Source organism: Cydia fagiglandana, chromosome 18, assembly GCF_963556715.1.
Source record: "Cydia fagiglandana chromosome 18, ilCydFagi1.1, whole genome shotgun sequence".
NCBI classification, from domain to species: Eukaryota; Metazoa; Arthropoda; class Insecta; order Lepidoptera; family Tortricidae; genus Cydia; species Cydia fagiglandana.
In genome coordinates this window covers 8,399,527-8,420,147 of record NC_085949.1, presented here as the reverse complement: position 1 = coordinate 8,420,147, position 20,621 = coordinate 8,399,527, and the positions used below count along the sequence as shown (strand labels likewise).

At 37.8% G+C, this 20,621-nt stretch overlaps 3 protein-coding genes across 4 annotated transcripts in view; 1 reads left to right on the top strand and 2 right to left on the bottom strand.

Moving 5' to 3' along the window:
• The window catches only part of LOC134673206 (protein transport protein Sec23A), a 25,413-nt gene extending 10,637 nt beyond the window's left edge, over nucleotides 1-14,776 (top strand). Inside the window, exons 11-14 of one of the 2 annotated variants that reach the window (XM_063531154.1) lie at nucleotides 79-234; nucleotides 12,076-12,141; nucleotides 13,172-13,192; nucleotides 13,975-14,776. In XM_063531154.1, the coding sequence (XP_063387224.1) occupies nucleotides 79-234; nucleotides 12,076-12,141; nucleotides 13,172-13,192; nucleotides 13,975-14,064 (333 nt within the window). In that variant the 3' untranslated portion in view covers nucleotides 14,065-14,776. The remainder of the gene's footprint in view (nucleotides 1-78; nucleotides 235-12,075; nucleotides 12,142-13,171; nucleotides 13,193-13,974) is intronic. The other variant, XM_063531155.1, reaches the window with a different exon arrangement.
• LOC134673549 (uncharacterized) lies at nucleotides 4,900-9,924 on the bottom strand. Its single transcript, XM_063531547.1, has 4 exons — nucleotides 9,761-9,924; nucleotides 9,345-9,448; nucleotides 6,866-9,253; nucleotides 4,900-6,769 (listed from the first exon to the last, which is right to left on the bottom strand). Exons 1-4 carry the CDS (start codon nucleotides 9,922-9,924, stop codon nucleotides 4,959-4,961), a joined length of 4,467 nt encoding a protein of 1,488 aa, XP_063387617.1. The 3' UTR covers nucleotides 4,900-4,958.
• Nucleotides 14,738-20,621, bottom strand: LOC134673207 (calcineurin B homologous protein 1). Its single transcript, XM_063531156.1, has 4 exons — nucleotides 20,237-20,621; nucleotides 19,484-19,747; nucleotides 18,201-18,294; nucleotides 14,738-17,441 (listed from the first exon to the last, which is right to left on the bottom strand). The coding sequence occupies exons 1-4, from the start codon at nucleotides 20,301-20,303 to the stop codon at nucleotides 17,297-17,299; spliced, it is 570 nt and encodes a 189-aa protein (XP_063387226.1). The 5' UTR covers nucleotides 20,304-20,621; the 3' UTR covers nucleotides 14,738-17,296.

Sequence of the window (20,621 nt, the reverse complement as noted above, 5' to 3'; positions counted from 1 at the left end):
CTATTGATAGCTATTAAAGTTCAAATTAAAACAATTTTATTCATTACATGAAATAACGGATTAATGCATAATTTGCAGACGATAGCGCAATGGCGCGCCCTCCGCTACCAAGACATGCCGGAGTACGAGAGCTTCGCCCAGCTGCTGCGGGCTCCCGTCGACGACGCGCAGGAGATCCTGCAGAGCCGCTTCCCCGTGCCGCGGTACATCGACACCGAGCACGGAGGCTCTCAGGTGAGCTTATTACATGCCGGAGGACGAGAGCTTCGCCCAGCTGCTGCGGGCTCCCGTCGACGACGCGCAGGAGATCCTGCAGAGCCGCTTCCCCGTGCCGCGGTACATCGACACCGAGCACGGAGGCTCTCAGGTCAGCTTATTACATGCCGGAGTACGAGGGCTTCGCCCAGCTGCTGCGGGCTCCCGTCGACGACGCGCAGGAGATCCTCCAGAGCCGCTTCCCCGTGCCGCGGTACATCGACACCGAGCACGGAGGCTCTCAGGTCAGCTTATTACATGCCGGAGTACGAGGGCTTCGCCCAGCTGCTGCGGGCTCCCGTCGACGACGCGCAGGAGATCCTGCAGAGCCGCTTCCCCGTGCCGCGGTACATCGACACCGAGCACGGAGGCTCTCAGGTCAGCTTATTACATGCCGGAGTACGAGGGCTTCGCCCAGCTGCTGCGGGCTCCCGTCGACGACGCGCAGGAGATCCTGCAGAGCCGCTTCCCCGTGCCGCGGTACATCGACACCGAGCACGGAGGCTCTCAGGTCAGCTTATTACATGCCGGAGTACGAGGGCTTCGCCCAGCTGCTGCGGGCTCCCGTCGACGACGCGCAGGAGATCCTGCAGAGCCGCTTCCCCGTGCCGCGGTACATCGACACCGAGCACGGAGGCTCTCAGGTCAGCTTATTACATGCCGGAGGACGAGAGCTTCGCCCAGCTGCTGCGGGCTCCCGTCGACGACGCGCAGGAGATCCTGCAGAGCCGCTTCCCCGTGCCGCGGTACATCGACACCGAGCACGGAGGCTCTCAGGTCAGCTTATTACATGCCGGAGGACGAGACCTTCGCCCAGCTGCTGCGGGCTCCCGTCGACGATGCGCAGGAGATCCTGCAGAGCCGCTTCCCCGTGCCGCGGTACATCGACACCGAGCACGGAGGCTCTCAGGTCAGCTTATTACATGCCGGAGGACGAGAGCTTCGCCCAGCTGCTGCGGGCTCCCGTCGACGACGCGCAGGAGATCCTGCAGAGCCGCTTCCCCGTGCCGCGGTACATCGACACCGAGCACGGAGGCTCTCAGGTCAGCTTATTACATGCCGGAGGACGAGAGCTTCGCCCAGCTGCTGCGGGCTCCCGTCGACGATGCGCAGGAGATCCTGCAGAGCCGCTTCCCCGTGCCGCGGTACATCGACACCGAGCACGGAGGCTCTCAGGTCAGCTTATTACATGCCGGAGGACGAGAGCTTCGCCCAGCTGCTGCGGGCTCCCGTCGACGACGCGCAGGAGATCCTGCAGAGCCGCTTCCCCGTGCCGCGGTACATCGACACCGAGCACGGAGGCTCTCAGGTCAGCTTATTACAACCATGCCTTTAAGTTTTCTAAACGATAAAAATGGGGCATTTTGACGGGCGCCGGTCTGCCAACGCGTGCTCCCGATGATGCCACTCGGAGCACTCTGTATGGAGTGAAACATGTCGAGCAATTTTCGACTTAAAATACGCAAGTGACCCGTTTTAATATGTCTATGTCTCACGGAAGTTTTACAGTACAAAATTTGCGTCCACTGGGGTTTTGTCAATATATCAAATCAAATCGCTCTCAAAACGTCGTTGGTAATTTTCAAGTTTATACGCGAATATCTTAGTTATATAATCTTTATAGTTTTTGTAATAGCGGTTATTGAACAAGATCCAACATGCCCTTGAATTTTCAATTGATTTAACATTTAATATTCGGTTCTATAATTATTCTTATTAAGCGAGCATGTGCACTTTATAATGATAATAATATTGTAAAAAATTTAGACATATTTTACTGTACCATAAGCTCAATTAAAAAAAAATTCAGGACTAGTAATACCTATGTAAATTAACCCGATTTGTCAAAATTTCAAGTAAGTATTAATATATGTCATGTCATGTATGTCGATACTTATTCAATAGTTGTTGAAAACGTAGAACAAGTATTTCATTGAGTTTTATGTATACTTAACTTCTAACTTCGCAAACTCAGTGTAACCTCTTACTAATCAGCTGAACTTAAGCCAAGATAGGTACTTTTTCGTGCTTCTATATAAATAAATGTTTAACCTCGTGCCGCCCACCATACAAAATTATAGCCAAGGAAGTTAGAATCTTGTTGTATTTTCAATTGGGTTGAATTTCATTTATTCGAAAATTTTACGAGATAAATGAAATGCTACCTACTTGGTTATTAATTAAGGTTGACATTCCATCGAATCTGAGTGTACATCCTAATGTACATTGGGCGGCACGAGGTTAATAAAAATGGAAACTATAGGTCTAGATTAAGAGAAGAAACTGTAACAATATTTTTTGTATGACCGTTTGTTTCATATTTAAGGCGCGGTGTGTAGTAAAATGCGCTTTTTTGTAACCATATTTACAGACTTTTACAAGGATTTCATGCATTATTTTCTAGTATGTATAACTTTAGTCCTTGAACTACGTTATTGCTTGTCAGAAACACAACGGCTCATTATCTTCTCGATAGAATCTTAAGTTGAAAACATGCTTAAAGCTGTCTTTTGATCCATATTTTAGAAGTACTACGACGAAAATGGATATGAAACTTACCTCATTCGATAGCTTTTAAGTAAATCTTCGTTTTTGCTGGTCCTTTTATCGATACGTTAATCTTTTCATTCATAATTTTATGAATTCAACTTTTGCCTACTAAATTACACCCTACGCGGCAATACCTTGCGCCTATTCCCCGCGCCAGTACGCCCGTGGCCACTGCCAGCGTCGGACCTATGCTAGTTTAGTGGACGTTTCATAAAATGGGTAACCACTATATAAATATGCAAATATGTTATACACACAATGTTTTTCAACATTCTTACGAAGAAAAGCAAAATAATTCTTAATTACTGTGACATTTCAGACATTCGCCCGTCATATTGTCAATTTATAACAAGTTGGGAAGCAAAGGCACACACCCGTCTAACCAATCCGGAATTCAGTCACGATTGATAAATTGTGTAAACAAATTTTATTAAAGGCTATTTCAAATTGAATCATTTTTAAACATATGTGTCCGGGATTCAAATACCTATGTGGGAGTGTTTAGTGTATGGTGGTACCCTTCGAGCAACACCGGCTTCCGAGTGGTACCTAACCATTTCACCGCTTTTAGTTTCCGAGTTACCTACATGCGTTTTAAGGGAAGTGGTCGAAAAATGCCTAAAATGGTTTTGTGTTTAATATTAGGTAAGGTAGAAGTACTAGTGCTCGACGCTGCACTAGTATTCGACATGGGTATAGTGTGTAGCTTTCAAATAGAGCTCGACGGCTAATCCTTTTTTTTTATTATGAATGGGCTTACTCATGGCCACAGACTCCTATTGTCTATTGTTAAGTAAAACCGCTCATGCCACGTGCCACAACCACCTGCATATAAAATACGTACTCCGGTTACTGAGTGCGGCGAGTCGAACGCTACAGAACCAGTCTAAAATGTGTCATCGAGATGACACAAAGGCGCGTTATCGGAGAGCGCACCTACACTGGTTTTTTTGAGCGTTGGCCTAGCCGGCGCTCAGGTGCCAAATAAAATAATTAAGACCCTTTTTTGCACGTAAGTAGCACGTGCGGTTTTACTTAACAATAGACAATAGGATTAGCCGTTGAGCTCTATTTGAAAGCTACACACTATACTTTATGTCAAAGTAATATAGGTTAAATTTGAACGGCGACGATCTTTCTGTATTCAAATTTAATTCTTGTCACTTTGACATAAAGTGCCCGTGTCGAATACTAGTGCAGCGTTGTGCACTAGTACTTCTACCTTATTTCCGCCAAGTCCGTACCGTGCTATATGGAAATTTATTCCAAAAAATGCTGTTTATATACCACACTGGTGGCAAGCCAGCATACGACCCGCATTCACCATAGCCTATGGACGCCTGCAGCTACGGGGATGTGACACATCATGCCAAATGTTGATTGATTTTATATAAAATAAAAGTCCCAATATATAAAATAAGCTTTCATAAGTAATAGTTACTGATTTTTAAAAAGCGCCATTCAATTAAAAGACCTGTCTAGATCGCTTACCTTCTTTCAAGTACTTTCTAATGCTAAAAAAAACGAACTACAGTATTCCTATTCCTCCTTATTTTCAATACCTACTTGCCCGAAATTGACTTCTAGAATTAGACCAAGTCTGCGACAATTTTGATTACACACGCAGTGCAAGTGTTAATCATAATTTCATGAAGGTTTGTCGTTCAAAATAACACTTGCACTGCGTGTGCAATCAAAATCGTTGCAGAATTTTCTTGGTCTAACTCTATTATATTTTTAAGGTAAGTACTTAAGTACTAATTTCTGTCTCATAGTAATTGGGTATAATTTGATTAGGTTCTTAGTTTGTCGGGGTATACTCTCATATTGTATATAATTTCATTAAGTACTCATTAAATTACGAATTTGCTAATAAATCTTATTCGATATTATTTGCCGGAAAAAATCCCGGAACTGACAAATCAGAATATTCAGAATACCGATGGCGCCAGAATAAGGATGTAGACGTGCTGCGCGGGAATGGTGCGGCGGGGTGCGCGGGGCGCCCGCCCGCCTGTTCTACCACTCGTCTGCTTCACCCCCTCGGAAACGTAAAACTCAACTATAAGAGCGCCTTAAATAAATAAATAATAATCAATACAATAAGTCCGCGCACATAACGATTTATTAAAAAAACTACAAAACAATAAAATTTATATAACCTCGGCACTGATTGGCTTGGTTTTAGCAGAAGCCAATATTTTCTCAAGCATATCGTTTACTTTCTGTTGTGTTTGTAGAAAATTTCGGAAATGCGTGTCATCATAAACAGTATTCTTCACAATCGGTCTTTGCACTCTCTTTGCAATCTTTTCATCTTCGCGATGCCACGGATCGCCTCGCTCTAACTTTTCATGAAATTTTTCAATATCGTTAAGAACTCGTGGTTTATAGTGTTGCACTACTTCACGTTCCTGTTTAGTTTTTCTAGATTTTGGAACAGCTATCTTAGTGTCTTTGTGTTTGTGTCGAGGCACATAACTTATGTCTTCATTAATATTACTCATTTCGTTTTCTTTGACTTCCACTTGGTGTCTATTTTGTTTTTGTATTGGTTTTTTGAAATGGAAAGTTTCATCACTGTGATGCGCTTTTACCGACGGTTGTGTCGTGAGTACTATATTTTGCAAAAAAGGTTTCTGCAGTACTATTTTCAATGGTGATATTTCTCCAGAGTTTGTTTGTACTGTTATAACTCGTTTAGCGGAAAACGGTTTTACTTTGTTTTGCGGGACAGGTACTTCAACCTCTTTTAAATACGGCTCACTATATACAAGTTTCGAATGATGATAAGAGTGCATACTGTTATCATATAGTCTGTTTTTCAATCCATTTTGTAAGGGTTTTGGATTATATGTTAAATAATCTTCCGTTTTTAGTCGCCCAGCCGGTGAACCATATGAGATGCTGTTTCCTTGTGGTAATTCTGCAGCATCCGCCAAATATTGTAAGGGCGCTGGAGGATATGTCACGTCGTTTTCTGGGTTGGGCTCTGACCGCTGCAAATCATATGGATTTCGGTTATTTGTATTTGATTGTAAAGCTAGTGGAAAATATTGTATTCGGTTTCCTGTTTTAACTTCTGGCACTGGTATATGGTCTTCCGGATTACGCTGGAAAGATTGTTGTGGGATATCTTGATTATTTTGTAAGGGCTGTGATTCAAATTGGAAATTGCTTTCTGCTTTCATTTGTGCGGCTTGTGGGACTAGATTAGGATTTTCAATGTTGAGTTGCATTGCCTTTGAAACATATGGTGAATGGTTTACTGGGGCCTGTGGAACACGTACTCCGTTTTCTGGATTACGCTCCAAGGTACGTGGATAATATTGCAAATGGTTTTGTCCATTGAGTTGTTCTGCCTGTGACACACACGGCTCGTTAATTTCCGGGTTTTCTATGTTGTGCTTTAATGTTTGTATTTCGTATGGTAATCGATTCACAAGGCCTTGCTGTAAAGGCTGTGTATCATATGGTACACGATGGTTTGGATTAAGATTTAATGGTTGTGAGTCATATGGTAATTGCTTCTCTTGGTAACGCTGGAAAACTTGTTTGACGTATGGTACACGGTTTTCTGGATTCTGTTGTAAATGTTGTGCACCATATGGGAACCGATTTTCATCTTTCATTTCAACTAGTTGAGGCACGTATGCTTTAAGGTTTTCTACGTTTTGTGAAGGTTGTGGAACATGCGGCCCACGGTTTTCTTCCAATTTGATATTTTGTTGATGTCGAAGGGTATTGTCTGTTGGTACTATTTGTTGCTCATCGCGTTGCATGATTATTTTTTGTGTTGTGACTGTTGTATTCATGTTGTACGGAACATGCTTAACGTTCTCTGGTTCTAAAACGGTATTCTTTATCAAAGTCATTTTCGATAACATTTCCATCATTTTCTCCAATGTTTTCGAAGCATCTTGTATTTTTAATGGATCTTTGGTCGATGTCGTTTGCATTTCTTCTGCAACATAAAAAATAACGATTAATAATAACACTTACGGTATTTTTATTTAACTTTATTATTTTTAGTTACTATTTTCTATTGTTTATAATTTACCTTTTATCGTAGATTTAACAGTTTCGGTGATTGTAGTAGGTGTTGTAGTTGTCATCTGAGAAGTTGTAGTGCTGCTGGGTGTTATCGTTGTCATTGTTGTTTTTAAATCCCTTAATACAAATTCCTTTATACTTTGTGCTATATCTTTTATAACATTTGGAGATAATGAAGGTATTTTTTTACTTTCTTTGGTTTCATTGTGGCTGAAAAAATTATCGTCGTCGATATTTGTTTTAGATCGGTCTAAAGTTGTATCATTGTCCAAGTGCTGCTCAGTGATAGTGGGTCTTGATGGTAATCTATAATTGTTATGTTTCGTTTTTATGTTATTATTAAAAGTTTCAGTTTCCTCACCATTTTCTCTCATATTAGTAACTTTTATATCATTTTGCTTATCAGCAGCTGAACGGCATTCGACCATGGTTTCAAGAAATGTTTGGCAATTAACTTTGTTAATTTTCTTATCTTGTTTGGTTTTTAATTGTTCTGAAATTCTATCGTCAATGACGCTACGATATTTATTTTCATATTGGTACATTCCGTCGATCCTGGGGTATTTTATTTCTCGGACGTCTGATCGGGTTAATGTTGGATCGACTAAAATTGGTTGTTCTTTATTAGCCCTTAAATATTCGTTTGTTCGAATAATTGCAGTGTTATTATCGGCTATGTCAAAGTACGGTGACCAACTTTTATCGTACGAATTTTTTAATCTAGGCTCGACTGTATTGGGTATTTTGTTATAGCTGTTAGGTGTAAAATATAATCCCTGTTGATTTCCATTCATTTTGAGATTGAAATGTTTATTGCTCAGTTCAGCATAGAACCAGGGTCGTTTATAGTCCTTACCGAGGTCTCGATCGTGGTCGATACTATTCAGTGTGTTAGTTGTTTTTAATTTATCATCCATCCTATTTCTTGTTCTAAGATTATTTTTTGGCCCTGTAGCTTGATCTTCTATAGTAAAAGAGTTTGGGGCCGTAAGTTGATAACTTTTGTATTCTTCATTTAATAAATTGTTGTCTGATTTGGATGGGTTGTATTGGAATAAACGTGATTGGCCTGCAAGTTTTGCTTGCTCATATCCTAATTTAGGCTCTGGTTTACGTATGTTTTCATTAATGTATGTCGGGTAGTTATCTTGTGATTGCTGCATGGTTATCATAGGCTCGTTTTGTTTATTATTTAGTTCAGATTTCAGTGCAGATTGTAAAGGTTCGGAACTTTCATTTTCGCATGGTTTTAATTTTTCTTTGTCGGTATTGCACATTTTTATTAGGTTTCTTTGTTGATTAAATATTTGATTAAACAGTTTTGATTGCGATTGTAATACATTTTTTAATGCTTTATCAGTTTCAATATCCGAGTCTTCTTTATAAGTATCACTTATTTTTATGTGACCCCTTAGGCCATCAAAGTTAATATTTTTAGATTCATTGCGTAATGCTCTAATGTAGTCGTCGTCTACTATATTTAACCCTTTAGTATTGATAAATTTATTATTTTTCTGATCGATAAGCGCAATTTCTGGTTGATGTTCCATAATAGTTCCAATGGTACTTTCTTTACCTAGCACCTTAAACCTTTCACTTTCCTCTTTTAATTTACTTAAAATGTTATTGATTATAGGGTTGCCGTTGTGGCCAGGGATCACTTTCTGTTCTTGTGCTTTTAATTTATTGCAAATGGAGTATTCATCATTATAATTTCCATCTGGCTCGTTATTATTGGATCTAAGCCTTTTGAAATTGTCAATTCTATCCAATTTATCTTTATCACCTTGATTATTTCTGTAATAATTGTCGGGTTTGCAATTGTTTAAATAATAACTTATTAGTGATAATGATTTGTTTTTTGATTGTATGTCGAGCTTTTCGTCTATATTTTGCAATAATTCATTTGTATTTAAATTAGGGCCTTTAGTTGTGTTTATCTCTTTCAATTGTTTTTTGGACATTATTTCCTCTACTATTTTTGTAATATAATCGATATTTTTAGTGTGTTCAGAAACAGGAAGATTTTTAACTGTTTTGACCGTAGTACTTCCTTGTTGCGTTAAATCAGGCGTCCTGCCAATATTTATTCGCAAAACGTTCATTAAGGTCTCTAGCTCCGAATTTATATTCTTTTCCATTTTGCTCTTTTCATTGTCCTTCTTAGCGCTGGTCGTTCTTGGAAGTGGTGTTTCGGTATTTAAATCTTCGACGTTAATTCCTTGATCACCAAAAGGGGAACTAGATAGAAATGAGAAGGGCTTCTGTCCTTGTTTGATTTTATTGTCATTATCTTTAGATTCCAAGGCTTTTCTTTTTTCTTCTTTGTGTAAAAATTCTAAATAATCAACGATTTTTTGTAGCGGTGTCGCGTCTTCGGCTGGCAGTCCATTTTCTAGAATTATAACACTACATTATTATTCATCGATTTAATCATCGTCACAATCACAAAAGTAAACATTATTACTTAACGAAAATTTACTTACTGTCGCTAACAGTTATCTTTGTTTTCTCGGTGGTCGGATTTGTCATTGGCGTGGTTAAAGTGACTGGAATGTCTGTTTTACCAATACATTGTGTTTTCAGCTGCCTGTTTAAAAGTGAGAAAATATTTAGCTGGTATAGTATCATATATTTATCGTAAATAAGCAACTTTTTTGTAGTTGAAGTCTTTAATAATATATCACCTCTATGGTTTTGGTAACTTTAAACTTAATCAGTGATACGGAGAAAGTTAACTATGTTCATATCAAATCACAATTATTGGAGGGGCATTGACATTCGATTCTGATTCCATTTTCGCTACACACTAAGCTGAGACGATAAGTACTCATGAACGTTTTTCCTTTAGAATCAAACCACAGAATGTTATCGCGGTGAAAACAATACGGCATAAACTCACTGGTCGTTGATATCGTCGATGTTTACGTTGTGCCGCTGCAGCTTCCGCAGCGTGCCCGCGTCGATGTCCTCCTTTTGGACACCACTGAGCAACAGCACGCACAACACATCTGCAAAACCACTTGCCTTTATATTATTATTACTTGGACGCCGGCCTAAGGGCATAGATGAATAAGACCTGGCACGGGCACTTAAATCAAATTGGTGAGCAAAATAATGATATTTTGACAATAAAGAGAACGTTACGTTTGAAGTTATGTCATTATTCATATTCAAATATATCGTTGAACACACGCCTTACGTACACAACCCGATATTTGCTTGCGCGTAATCAGATAAAAGTATACATCGTTGACAACGAACCCTTTAACAAAATGTGGGCATGAAGCATAAATAAACATTCTTACAAACTGTAATCAACACTCATACCCAAATCACAATCATCGTTCAATTTATAATCGTATTAACTTTTGATTAATGTTGGAAACACCATGTGAGCTCACTTTCTTCTAGTCGCGACCTATGTTCCGTATATTTTTTTAAACCTTTTATGTAGTTTAAAGTCGGTGGGCGCGTTCCGCGAGACAACGTACATGTAAAGACGGCGGCGGCCAACAGGGCCCGGCACAACATTATTATAGCCACTTTTTTGTTCGCCACAATGGATCTACTCGCAGCTCGCGTTCGTTTTGCTCTCCGACACGTTTATTTGGTGCGCGCTTATCTCAGATGAAGACGTGGAGGTTTAATGACAAATGTTAGCGGTATATCGTACCTAGAGTACCTATTGCTTGTAAATGCACGCTTTTTATGTGTACGAAGCGCAAAATCAGTCATATGTGGGGCTAAGTCCTCACACTTAACATTTTGACTGCCTGTTCATCATCAATTCTATTCTTAGCAGAAAATATGAGGAAGATTGTAGAGACTTTAAGGGCGCATCACTAAGAAAGATTTACCAGTTCTGTGGTAAAATACCTATAAGAAAATTAGTGGCCTTATACGCAATTTTTATAGTCACACGATAAACAATACCTTATTTCACTTATTTGTAAGATCAAAGTTTATTTAATAGGGACATGAAACACAAAAAAAACATAGATGCGTGAATCATTTTTGAAGTGAAAACTTCTTTAGCGGCGCTGAGCACTTGAGATGGGGATAAAATGATAAACTCGATTCAGCGTAAAGCGTAACGTAACGCTGACGTCATGTGTCACATACGTTATTCGCCAAAGAACTTTAGTCATAACGTATCATAATCAGGTCAATTATTTAAAACTGGACTTTTATATTAAGCAATAAAGCTCAATGTTCTTTCTAATCTTGTACGGGCTGAAATACGAGGATCTCACAGTTACATTCTAACTTCATATCACTCAAATATAATTCAATAAAGCTACATCTTGATGAAATCGCAAATAAAAGTGAACTCTATAGTTCGTTTTTTTTAGCATTAGAAATAAGGTAAACAATCTTGATGTGTCTTTTAATTGAAAAACACATTTTAAAAATAAGTTACGGCAAATATGTAACAATTATGAATCTAATACGATCATTTATTTTCTTCTGCTTTCATAAGTAATAGTTTTTGATTTTTAAAAAGCGTTTTTCCATTAAATACATGTCAAGATCGCTTACCTTCTTGCAAGTTCTTTCTAATGCTAAAAAAAACGAACTATAGTACTGGTGAATAAAACTCAAAATATCATGACCAAATATATTTAGATGCGAGGTCTGCAAGGTAACTTTACAATTTCTATTCGAATTTTAAACAATTAACGCTACAAATTTAAGCTCACTGGCCAGCAATTTCGGAACTAAAGTTTTTCAATAGAAAGGAGGATGGGTCAATTATACATAGTGCTGCAGACATTTTGGACTAGTCATTGAGTTTTCACTTCTGTCGGCACTCCCGGAGTGCAACCCGTTGGTTTTGTTTTCGTCTAGGCTCTAGGGGTGACTCCGTCTAGGGACCGTGCGGGTTGCAGGGTCTGCCATCTTGTGGCCTGAATCGGAAACATATGTGCACATGTACATTGCCGAAGCAAGTGCTGCCATACCATCTAACGTTCTCGTCTGTACGTTTCCTTATGCATAGTAGGTTCTGCCATCTTGTGGGCTACATCGGAAGCATAAACGACACATTTACGCCTCGCGCCAAAAATCTGACGGCTCCTATGCTATGCTGCCCCCATAGTTAATGCACGGGGCCTATGCCCCTATGCTTCAGATTGTCGGCTAATTCCCCAAATAACCCAAACCTTTAAGATATTTTTGATTTATGTTATTAGTATTGTTTTTTATATATTTCAGGCCCGTTTCCTGTTGTCGAAGGTCAATCCATCTCAGACGCACAACAACATGTACGCGTATGGAGGGGTGAGTGACATCATTTCAAACAAAATATCACCTTATTGCCATTTTAATACAATTAATTTCAATAAATGTCAAATGCATGATTTGATTTCAATTAGCCTCATGCATGCCTTATTTTTTTTATATAATTGTTTATATCGTTTGAACACCGGAATAAATATAAATACTTATATAAACCTTCCATAATACTAAAAATATATTTAATGTTGAAAAATTTTGAGCGGTTAAAAAACGCTTATAATTTTTGGCGTGAATTCAACAGAGCGGGATAAGTTGATGATGTCCTTGGTATGAACGCAACTAACGTTTGCTATTTAGTGGCGAGTCATGTCATAACATAATGCCATCTCTTTTATTCTTGGTTGGTCTTAACAATTTGTTGAAAAGAGTGACGTCACGTGACGTTTGTACTGATGTCGTTGCGTTTCGCTCACTAGCATTACGCGGGCAATTTTTGTCCTTCTTATTTGTTATATTCAGCAATTAAATTATAATTTAATAACGGAAATGCATTTGTAACATGATGAAACGGCAACAAACATCCGAATAAAAAAAATATTTCGTTCAATATAAACTTCATGCATGAGGCTAATTGAGTCGCTGAACTTCAAACTCGGGTAAATCCATCTGTCAGATTATGCGATTTTGGTATTAGGAAAAGGTAATATGGTAGATATTTGCTTAGAGGGTCGAATGGATTTACCCGAGTTTGAAGTTAAGCCACACAATTCACAATTTTAGCGCCCTGCTCCTACAAGTTGTATTAATTTCATTTACGTACATTTTCAAACATAGGCTATCTTTAAAGAAGTTGTCATACACTTTATTTAGTTATTCATTATGATGCCATATGGTAAAACAATTAAACTTAAAACACACTTGCATTTTAATATTACGTGATTCATAGTTCATAGGACATGGAGCTGTTTTTTTTTAATAATTCGCATGGAGTGATATACCGACAAGATTCGGCCATTACAGCATGGTTTGACTTTTTATTTTTTTGTTTCATCATTGTATTGGCGAAAACCAGGCGATGCCGATGCCGTCAACGGTAGTATTTTTTTTATTGGTTGCTTTTAAACTAATTTTGGTGTCGGCTTCCTGAACTCAAAATTTTACATTGGCTTTTAAAAACGCTTTCAACCTCTTATCACTTTGAATGTGTTTTTCAGCTTAACTTACCTATTAATATTTCTGCTAAAAATAATTAGAACTAAGCTAACTTTATTATAAGGCATGTTTTTGCACTAAGCTGTTTTAAACTTTAATTTCATATTATATTTCATTTAATCAATAAAAATGTACTGTTGCAACAATTGCTAAGCTAACATTATCTAAATATAATAATATGTTCTAAATCTTTTATGGTTTATAATTACAAGGTAGCTAAAGAACGGGAAATAAGTTTTTGTAGGCATTAATAATTAATATTACTTATGTCTTTTTGATTTTTTTAAAGATAATTACTTATACTAATTACACTGGCACTAAACATAACATCTGAATTGGGGCTTTAGCAAATTTTAAAATTTTCTTGTGTATATTTTTTCCCCATTATCATCTATACTTACATGAAAAACTAGTTGCATTGAGAAGCTAACTCTGGCAGTTGTCAATCAATAGACGATCAGTTCAGGGGTTATAAAATGACTTGAACGTTTCGCGGTATACACGCTTGATTTATTTTTTATTTTCTCAGTTTAGACGTTTCAGGGGTTCACTGGAAATTGATCAAAACACTGATATTGACGCACTAACCAATATCCTTGTTAATTTTGGGCTGATTTCCATAATTTCCGAGTAGGTACTTATATAATTTTATGTGTAAAACAGGATGGCGGAGCCCCCGTGCTCACGGATGACGTGTCGCTGCAGGTGTTCATGGAGCACCTCAAGAAGCTTGCCGTGTCGTCCACCGCCTAGCCGGAGTCGGGCCACGGCCTTGTAGAATAGGGCAGGTCTTTAGGGCAACCATTTATATGTACCTGACAGTACATGTACCTACTGTCTCCTCTGTTGGGGCTATTCATAAATTACGTCATTTGGGGGGTCTGGACATCGGATGATGGTAGCATGACGTAGGAGGAAACGGGGTCATTCGAAGCATGATTTTTGGATGATTTTAGGGGGGTTCAAAAATCGTCAAAAATAGATGACGTAATTTATGAACAGCCCCGTCTCACGCAGAAATTGCTTTACTGGTCTGGTTGATGCAGGGGTAGGGAAGAAGTGGCATAAAGGTTCCAGATTTTGAAAGAGCATTTGCATTATTTCGGTAGTTTTAGTTTGATTTTATATGTCAAATATTTGGATGCGACGAGAAATCGGTAAATAAAGGCTCGTACAAAACTCGCTCTGAAACTACCAGAGTAATATGTACAAGTGGGTTATTCAAAACTTGGCACTCCTTTATGCCACTTCTTCCCTATATAGACTTGTTTCTTTGAATTGGTACGAATGTGAGAAAATGTTACTGTTGGGACAATACTTAAAAGATTTATTTAGCCATTGAATATATCAACACCTTGCTCTTCTTTCCAAGATAGCTGCTAGTTAAGTTAAATTTTGTATTCTCGATTATAAATTAAAACAAATGTTTATGAAATGATTAAATGATTTATTTTAAGAAAAAATATATCGGTCTATACATACTCTCGCCACTTCCTCTTCTCTGTACAGTTTATTTTACAATCCCTGTCATAATATATATTTGAAAATAAATATTGTACAATAATAAAATAGTGTGTTAATGGTACCTATTAGTAGTTACATTAATACATTCACTGCCGATTATATCCTATTCTACAAGAACCCTTTCTGTCTATAGTTCGTTTTTTTTAGCATTAGAAATAACTTGCAAGAATGTAAGCGATCTTGACATGTCTTTTAATTGAAAAACGCTTTATAAAAATATAAAACTATTACTTATGAAAGCAGAAGAATATAAATGATCGTATTAGATTCATAATTGTTACATATTTGCTGTAACTTATTTTTAAAATGTGTTTTTCAATTAAAAGACACATCAAGATTGTTTACCTAATTTCTAATGCTAAAAAAAACGAAGTATAGACACAAACCCTTGACATTTATAATTATATATGTTTATTATATAGGTTGGTGGCTCTAATATACGACAAAACATTTAGCTTTAAGCTGTAGCCAAGGGTAGCTCAACCTACGCGACTATCTTAAATGCACAGTTAACATTGCAACAGTAATTTAAATACCTAAATTATAATTTAGTAACAAGTAAAAAACAAACTAATAACAAATACGGCATCTATAGACATTGTCAGTTGCGAAATACACACTACTGAAACTTTAAAAGCGGTTGTTAAATATTTATTTACCTATTATGCGTAGGATTTGTCCACATTTTCATTTAGGGACATGAACGCCTCTGGGGGCCGATATTTGGATTTCGAGCGCTCGATTTCGAAGTCTGTGGAAAACGGCGAAATGCTAATTAAAATACGAGCGATAAAAATTTGGAATTCTATTAGTAGAATCTAAAGTTGGAGATATTATTGAACGAAATAAACGAAATCCAGCGGACAAAACTCAAAAATCGGCCCGCTGGATGAATAGTACAAACTGGCGCTTATTCTATTTAAATTACCCAAAAACGAATGTCAATGACAGCTACCATACCACTACGATACAATTTACAAATTCATACATAAACACATTTTAAACCATCAAACTTAATCTAAATAATATCACCATTATATACACCAAACCATGGGTTTTCACACAACTTGTAACGAAACGAGCACAATATTACTTTTATTTGAGACGAACGTAATACAATTGACATCACTTTTTGAATCTTGTACAGTCGGCATCAAACAGATAGTGAACGCCAAAGTGGCCAAATATATCACAACACATGTTTGTTTTTATGGTAACAAAAGAGCACTGATATACACTCATGGACAAATTTAGAGGAACGCAAAATAAAAGTTTAATTAATTTTTTTTCGGGTCCTCTAAATATTTCCATGAGTATTAGGCTTCTATGGGCGTCACGATCTATTTGATCTACTATATAACGGTAGATATAATTTTGAGAAAAACGTTCAAATCAAATAATTTTATCAAGTAATACCATCCTCAAAAAAAAAAAGTCAGGATGTTTATGGTCAAGTGTTTTTAACGCAACACAATAATTTGCTAGACAAAAGTGGATGATCATGCGCCTAACATCAATGCTCCAAGATAGAGTTGTTCTTGCAAGTACTTTCAAAGCATGAAGAATACTTTGATGATGTACTACAAACTTACAAAGGTTTATGATTTTTATGAATGGAAAGTTAACTGTGTTGATTTTGGTACAAATACACAATGAGTACCTCGGTTATTATAGCGTCCTAAGGCCTAGTCATACAAGAAAAAAACCGGGCAAGTGCGAGTCGGACTCGCGCACGAAGGGTTTCGTACCATAATTAAAAAAAAAAGCAAAAAAAAAGGTCACCCATCCAAGTACTGACCACTCCCGACGTTGCTTAACTTTGGTCAAGAATCACGTTTGTTGTATGGGAGCCCCATTTAAATCTTTATTTTATTCTGTTTTTAGTATTTGTTGTTATAGCGGCAACAGAAATACATCATCTGTGAAAATTTCAACTGTCTAGCTATCACGGTTCGTGAGATACAGCCTGGTGACAGACGGACGGACGGACGGACGGCGAAGTCTTAGTAATAGGGTCCCGTTTTACCCTTTGGGTACGGAACCCTAAAAATGAAAATTGGCTAGTGAAAATCGAACCTATATTGTAGGAATTTGAGGTGATTTTTGCTTAGTTTCAAAATTGAACGAAGCAATAAAAATGCAACTCTACTCCTATAGTAAATGAATAAAATTTCATCGAACTTAATAAGTACTAGAGAGCACAGTCTATAGCCTCCTAAATCCCTACATTTTCAAAATCTATTTTGAACTTTTATTGTGTAACTAAGGGTTCCAATTTCAAAAACAAAACAATTGCTTGTGGGTCTCAGGAGGATAGGGTAAGGACCGCGAGCTTTACGAGGATAGGGCATAATAATCTAGGACAAACATGAACCATGCGTCTACAATAGTTGTCTTTGACGTTGATAGTAAAAACGTGTTACACTTGACCGTAATGGAGACAGTCAGTCGGGCCAGGCGGTCAGTTGAGGAAGCGGATGGACATCTTCTGCTCGACGTCGGTGCGGTCCAGCGCGTGGCAGAACTCCTCGAAGGAGATCATCTGGTCGTTGTTGGTGTCAGCCTCGAGGATTGTGCGCTCCGCGATGCTGGTCAACTGCTCTTCGCTGCGAAATTAAAAATAGCGTTGGTAAATTAAGTAGAACAATCTGGAGATTGTTATACTTAATTTACCAACTGTAGATACATCTACAGTACAGAAGCGTTACATCTACAGTATGACACTAGATTTTAATAATCCCACTATCAAAATTGGATATGAGTTCTAAGTCGAAATCGTTGCAACAAGCCATAAGCCCGGCACAAATTCAGACTTTCAAATGTGCATAGTTCAAACAACAATTCCTATCATTGATTATTTATAACACAAATATTATTGATATGTGTACATATCCAGAATTAAAAATTGATAAGTATTCTGATCTTATCACAAGCTATTATGAAAGCATTACATTCCTATCTAATCAGCCTACGGAGATAGAATAGCATATGTATGTATGTTGGCAATTTTTCTTGGGCTAACACTTGGTTTCTAGAACACCTAATGGCATATCTTAGGTATGTCAAAACTATAAGAGTCTGTTTTACCATGTTGGCTATGGAACCTTAATAATCCAATGCAATGAATTAATACACTGATTGAATACATTCAGTGGCTGATTTAGTCTTTGCCACCCTATCTCAGCACCCGTCATATTGACTACATTTTGAGTTATTTCTTGTTATCATCAGCGAATTTTTTGTCACAATTTGCCGCCCTAGACCCGGGCCTACGTGGCCTTAGGGAAAATCCACCACTGAATACATTGATACAATTGCTTTGGAGCAAATTGCAAAATCACGTCACAAAAATATACGTGTTCTACCTGATGTTAACTCCGACCATCATGTGCAGGATAGCCAGCAGCTCATCTCTGGAGATCTTTCCGTCATTGTCCAGATCATACATCGAGAAGGCAACTGAAAATAAACAATGGTCATCAAATTAATATACTAAATCATTTAGTCTAAATGTGAATGACATGGCATGAGCTCCTTGAATCTTTGAACATCTTGCACCAAATGCAGACGTTTGAAGGCCAAAGGGGTTTCCCTTTTCCTACAATTTCTCAGTTATTTTACAGATATATAGGACATATAGGTGAATGCATGAAAGTTGATATTTGGCTGTACCCGCGCGCGTCAGTTGACGTCTTTGGCGGTTAACAGGAAAACTTAATTTTTTTTATCAACCAGAAACACATGTGAGTGATACTACAAATTTTTCTAATATAAGGAAAACAACTGTTTTAAATGACCATAACGTGATCGTTACATTGCTGTACTATGCAAATATGCTTATCAATGCATGTTCTTATTTCTGGACTCGTGAAGGTCATAGTCTAATAAAACATGGTCTTCTCTTCCCAGAGTGACACAAGCCTACGTCACAATAACATGGCCGCTATATATAGCGCTATCGCATATTATCATATAGCGCTGTCGCATGATGACGTAGGCTTGTGTCAGTCACGTGACCACGAAAAGACGGGAAGAGAGTACCAGGCGGAGTATATTATTATACCATGGTGAAGGTCAAACATAAGTATACAAAAATCATTGATTGATAACAGGTTAAACTTAATAGTAACAATACCTATACATATATTATGCTAGAATTTTAATATTAAATTAAGTTTTTGTACTTATCCTTTATATTTTATACTTATTGCATGCTGTCACATGCCAGGTTCTAATGGAAAATGTTAAAGGATGCCTACGCCAAGAGGCAAGCTGAGCTTCCAGACATTATAATAAACAAGAACATATCTAGTACTCACACAAAACAGAGAAGTTTAGAATAAAAAGGCTTTTCATCATCATCAATATTGCATGCTATCTAAAAATGTTTCTATGCATTGTTTAGTAATAATCCTTTTATTTTTTGCTAGTAATACTGCCTTATCATGCACAACTGTGGTAAGTCCAAGGTTGTGTGTGTCATAGCAGAATATATGTGTATCAAAGTCTAGTCAAAGGTCCCACTTTATTGCTTACCATAAAGACAAGATTTGCTTGTATCTTTTTAATGAATAACCTGTCAAAGCATCCTTATGGCATGTGAGAACTTTTTGCTTGGCAATGACACATCACACAGTAATCAACTTACATCTTAGTTTTTCCTCCCGACTATTCAATTTATTCTCCCTGTTCTTCCTAATAGGCCTGAAGTGAGCCAGCACTCTCATGAATTGCAGGAAGTTGACTCGGTCATCGTGGCTCTCAGCAAAGAAGGAGTGCACGATGCGCTCACTGAGGGGGTTGATGGCCAGTTCGGGAATGCGGAGAAAGTCTTCTCGAGACAATGTACCACAGTCATTTTTGTCCAGGGATGTAAATCTTGAGTATAGACGCTCAATTTGGTTTGGAGTGACTGGAAAATGGTGTTAAATTAATACTTGACTCAAGTTATCATATAGTATAATATGTATTAGGTTTCTTTTTTTTATGTCACTAGCCACCTGAGGGGGAGCAGTCATCATCACCCATGAACATAAGCAACATCAAAGGTGGTTGGACTTTGAGATTAAATGAAGAAATGTATTTTGTATCATTAAAAAAAGCCTTCAAAAATCTCAAATTCCGCCCCCTTATTGTGTGGAGCTCCTTCTTATTGTGTGGAGTTTATAAATATAAGGCATATAAATAATATATACCGAGTTACAGGCCTTCCATTTTAGTCAGTTTCTTACTTAAACTCGGTATTAGACAACATTATGTCTATGAAATTTAATATGATAAATCGTAACACAATAAAAATGCACTGTGACCTTTGACACACAGGCCAAGGTGGAAAAACATGGAAATCGCACAACACGTAAACAAATAAAGGTCAAACTAAAAATGCGTAGTTCAAACTCACATCCCGTTTCCTCTTGAATTTGAGCTATTTCTTCTACTCTCAACATCAAAGACGATTTGTTGCCCATCGTAGAATATGTGCCACAAGCACGAAGCGAACGAACACTGTTTGATAAGCTTCGATTAATCTAAAGAACGATTAACGCGATTGGAACTAAGTTTTGTAAACGATTAGTCACATTAAATTTGTACTTTAAACTTTATTCACATTGAACAATGATAACACTCATTCTAGTTTATAGGACAAGCAAATAATTATTGTTTTTAGTCACTACAGAATGAAAAGACGGATATTTAATGGCCTTTAGATCGTTACACGATTTTCCATACTCATTTTCATGCTGAAAATGCTATAAATTGATAGTCATAGACCAGCAAGGACCAAG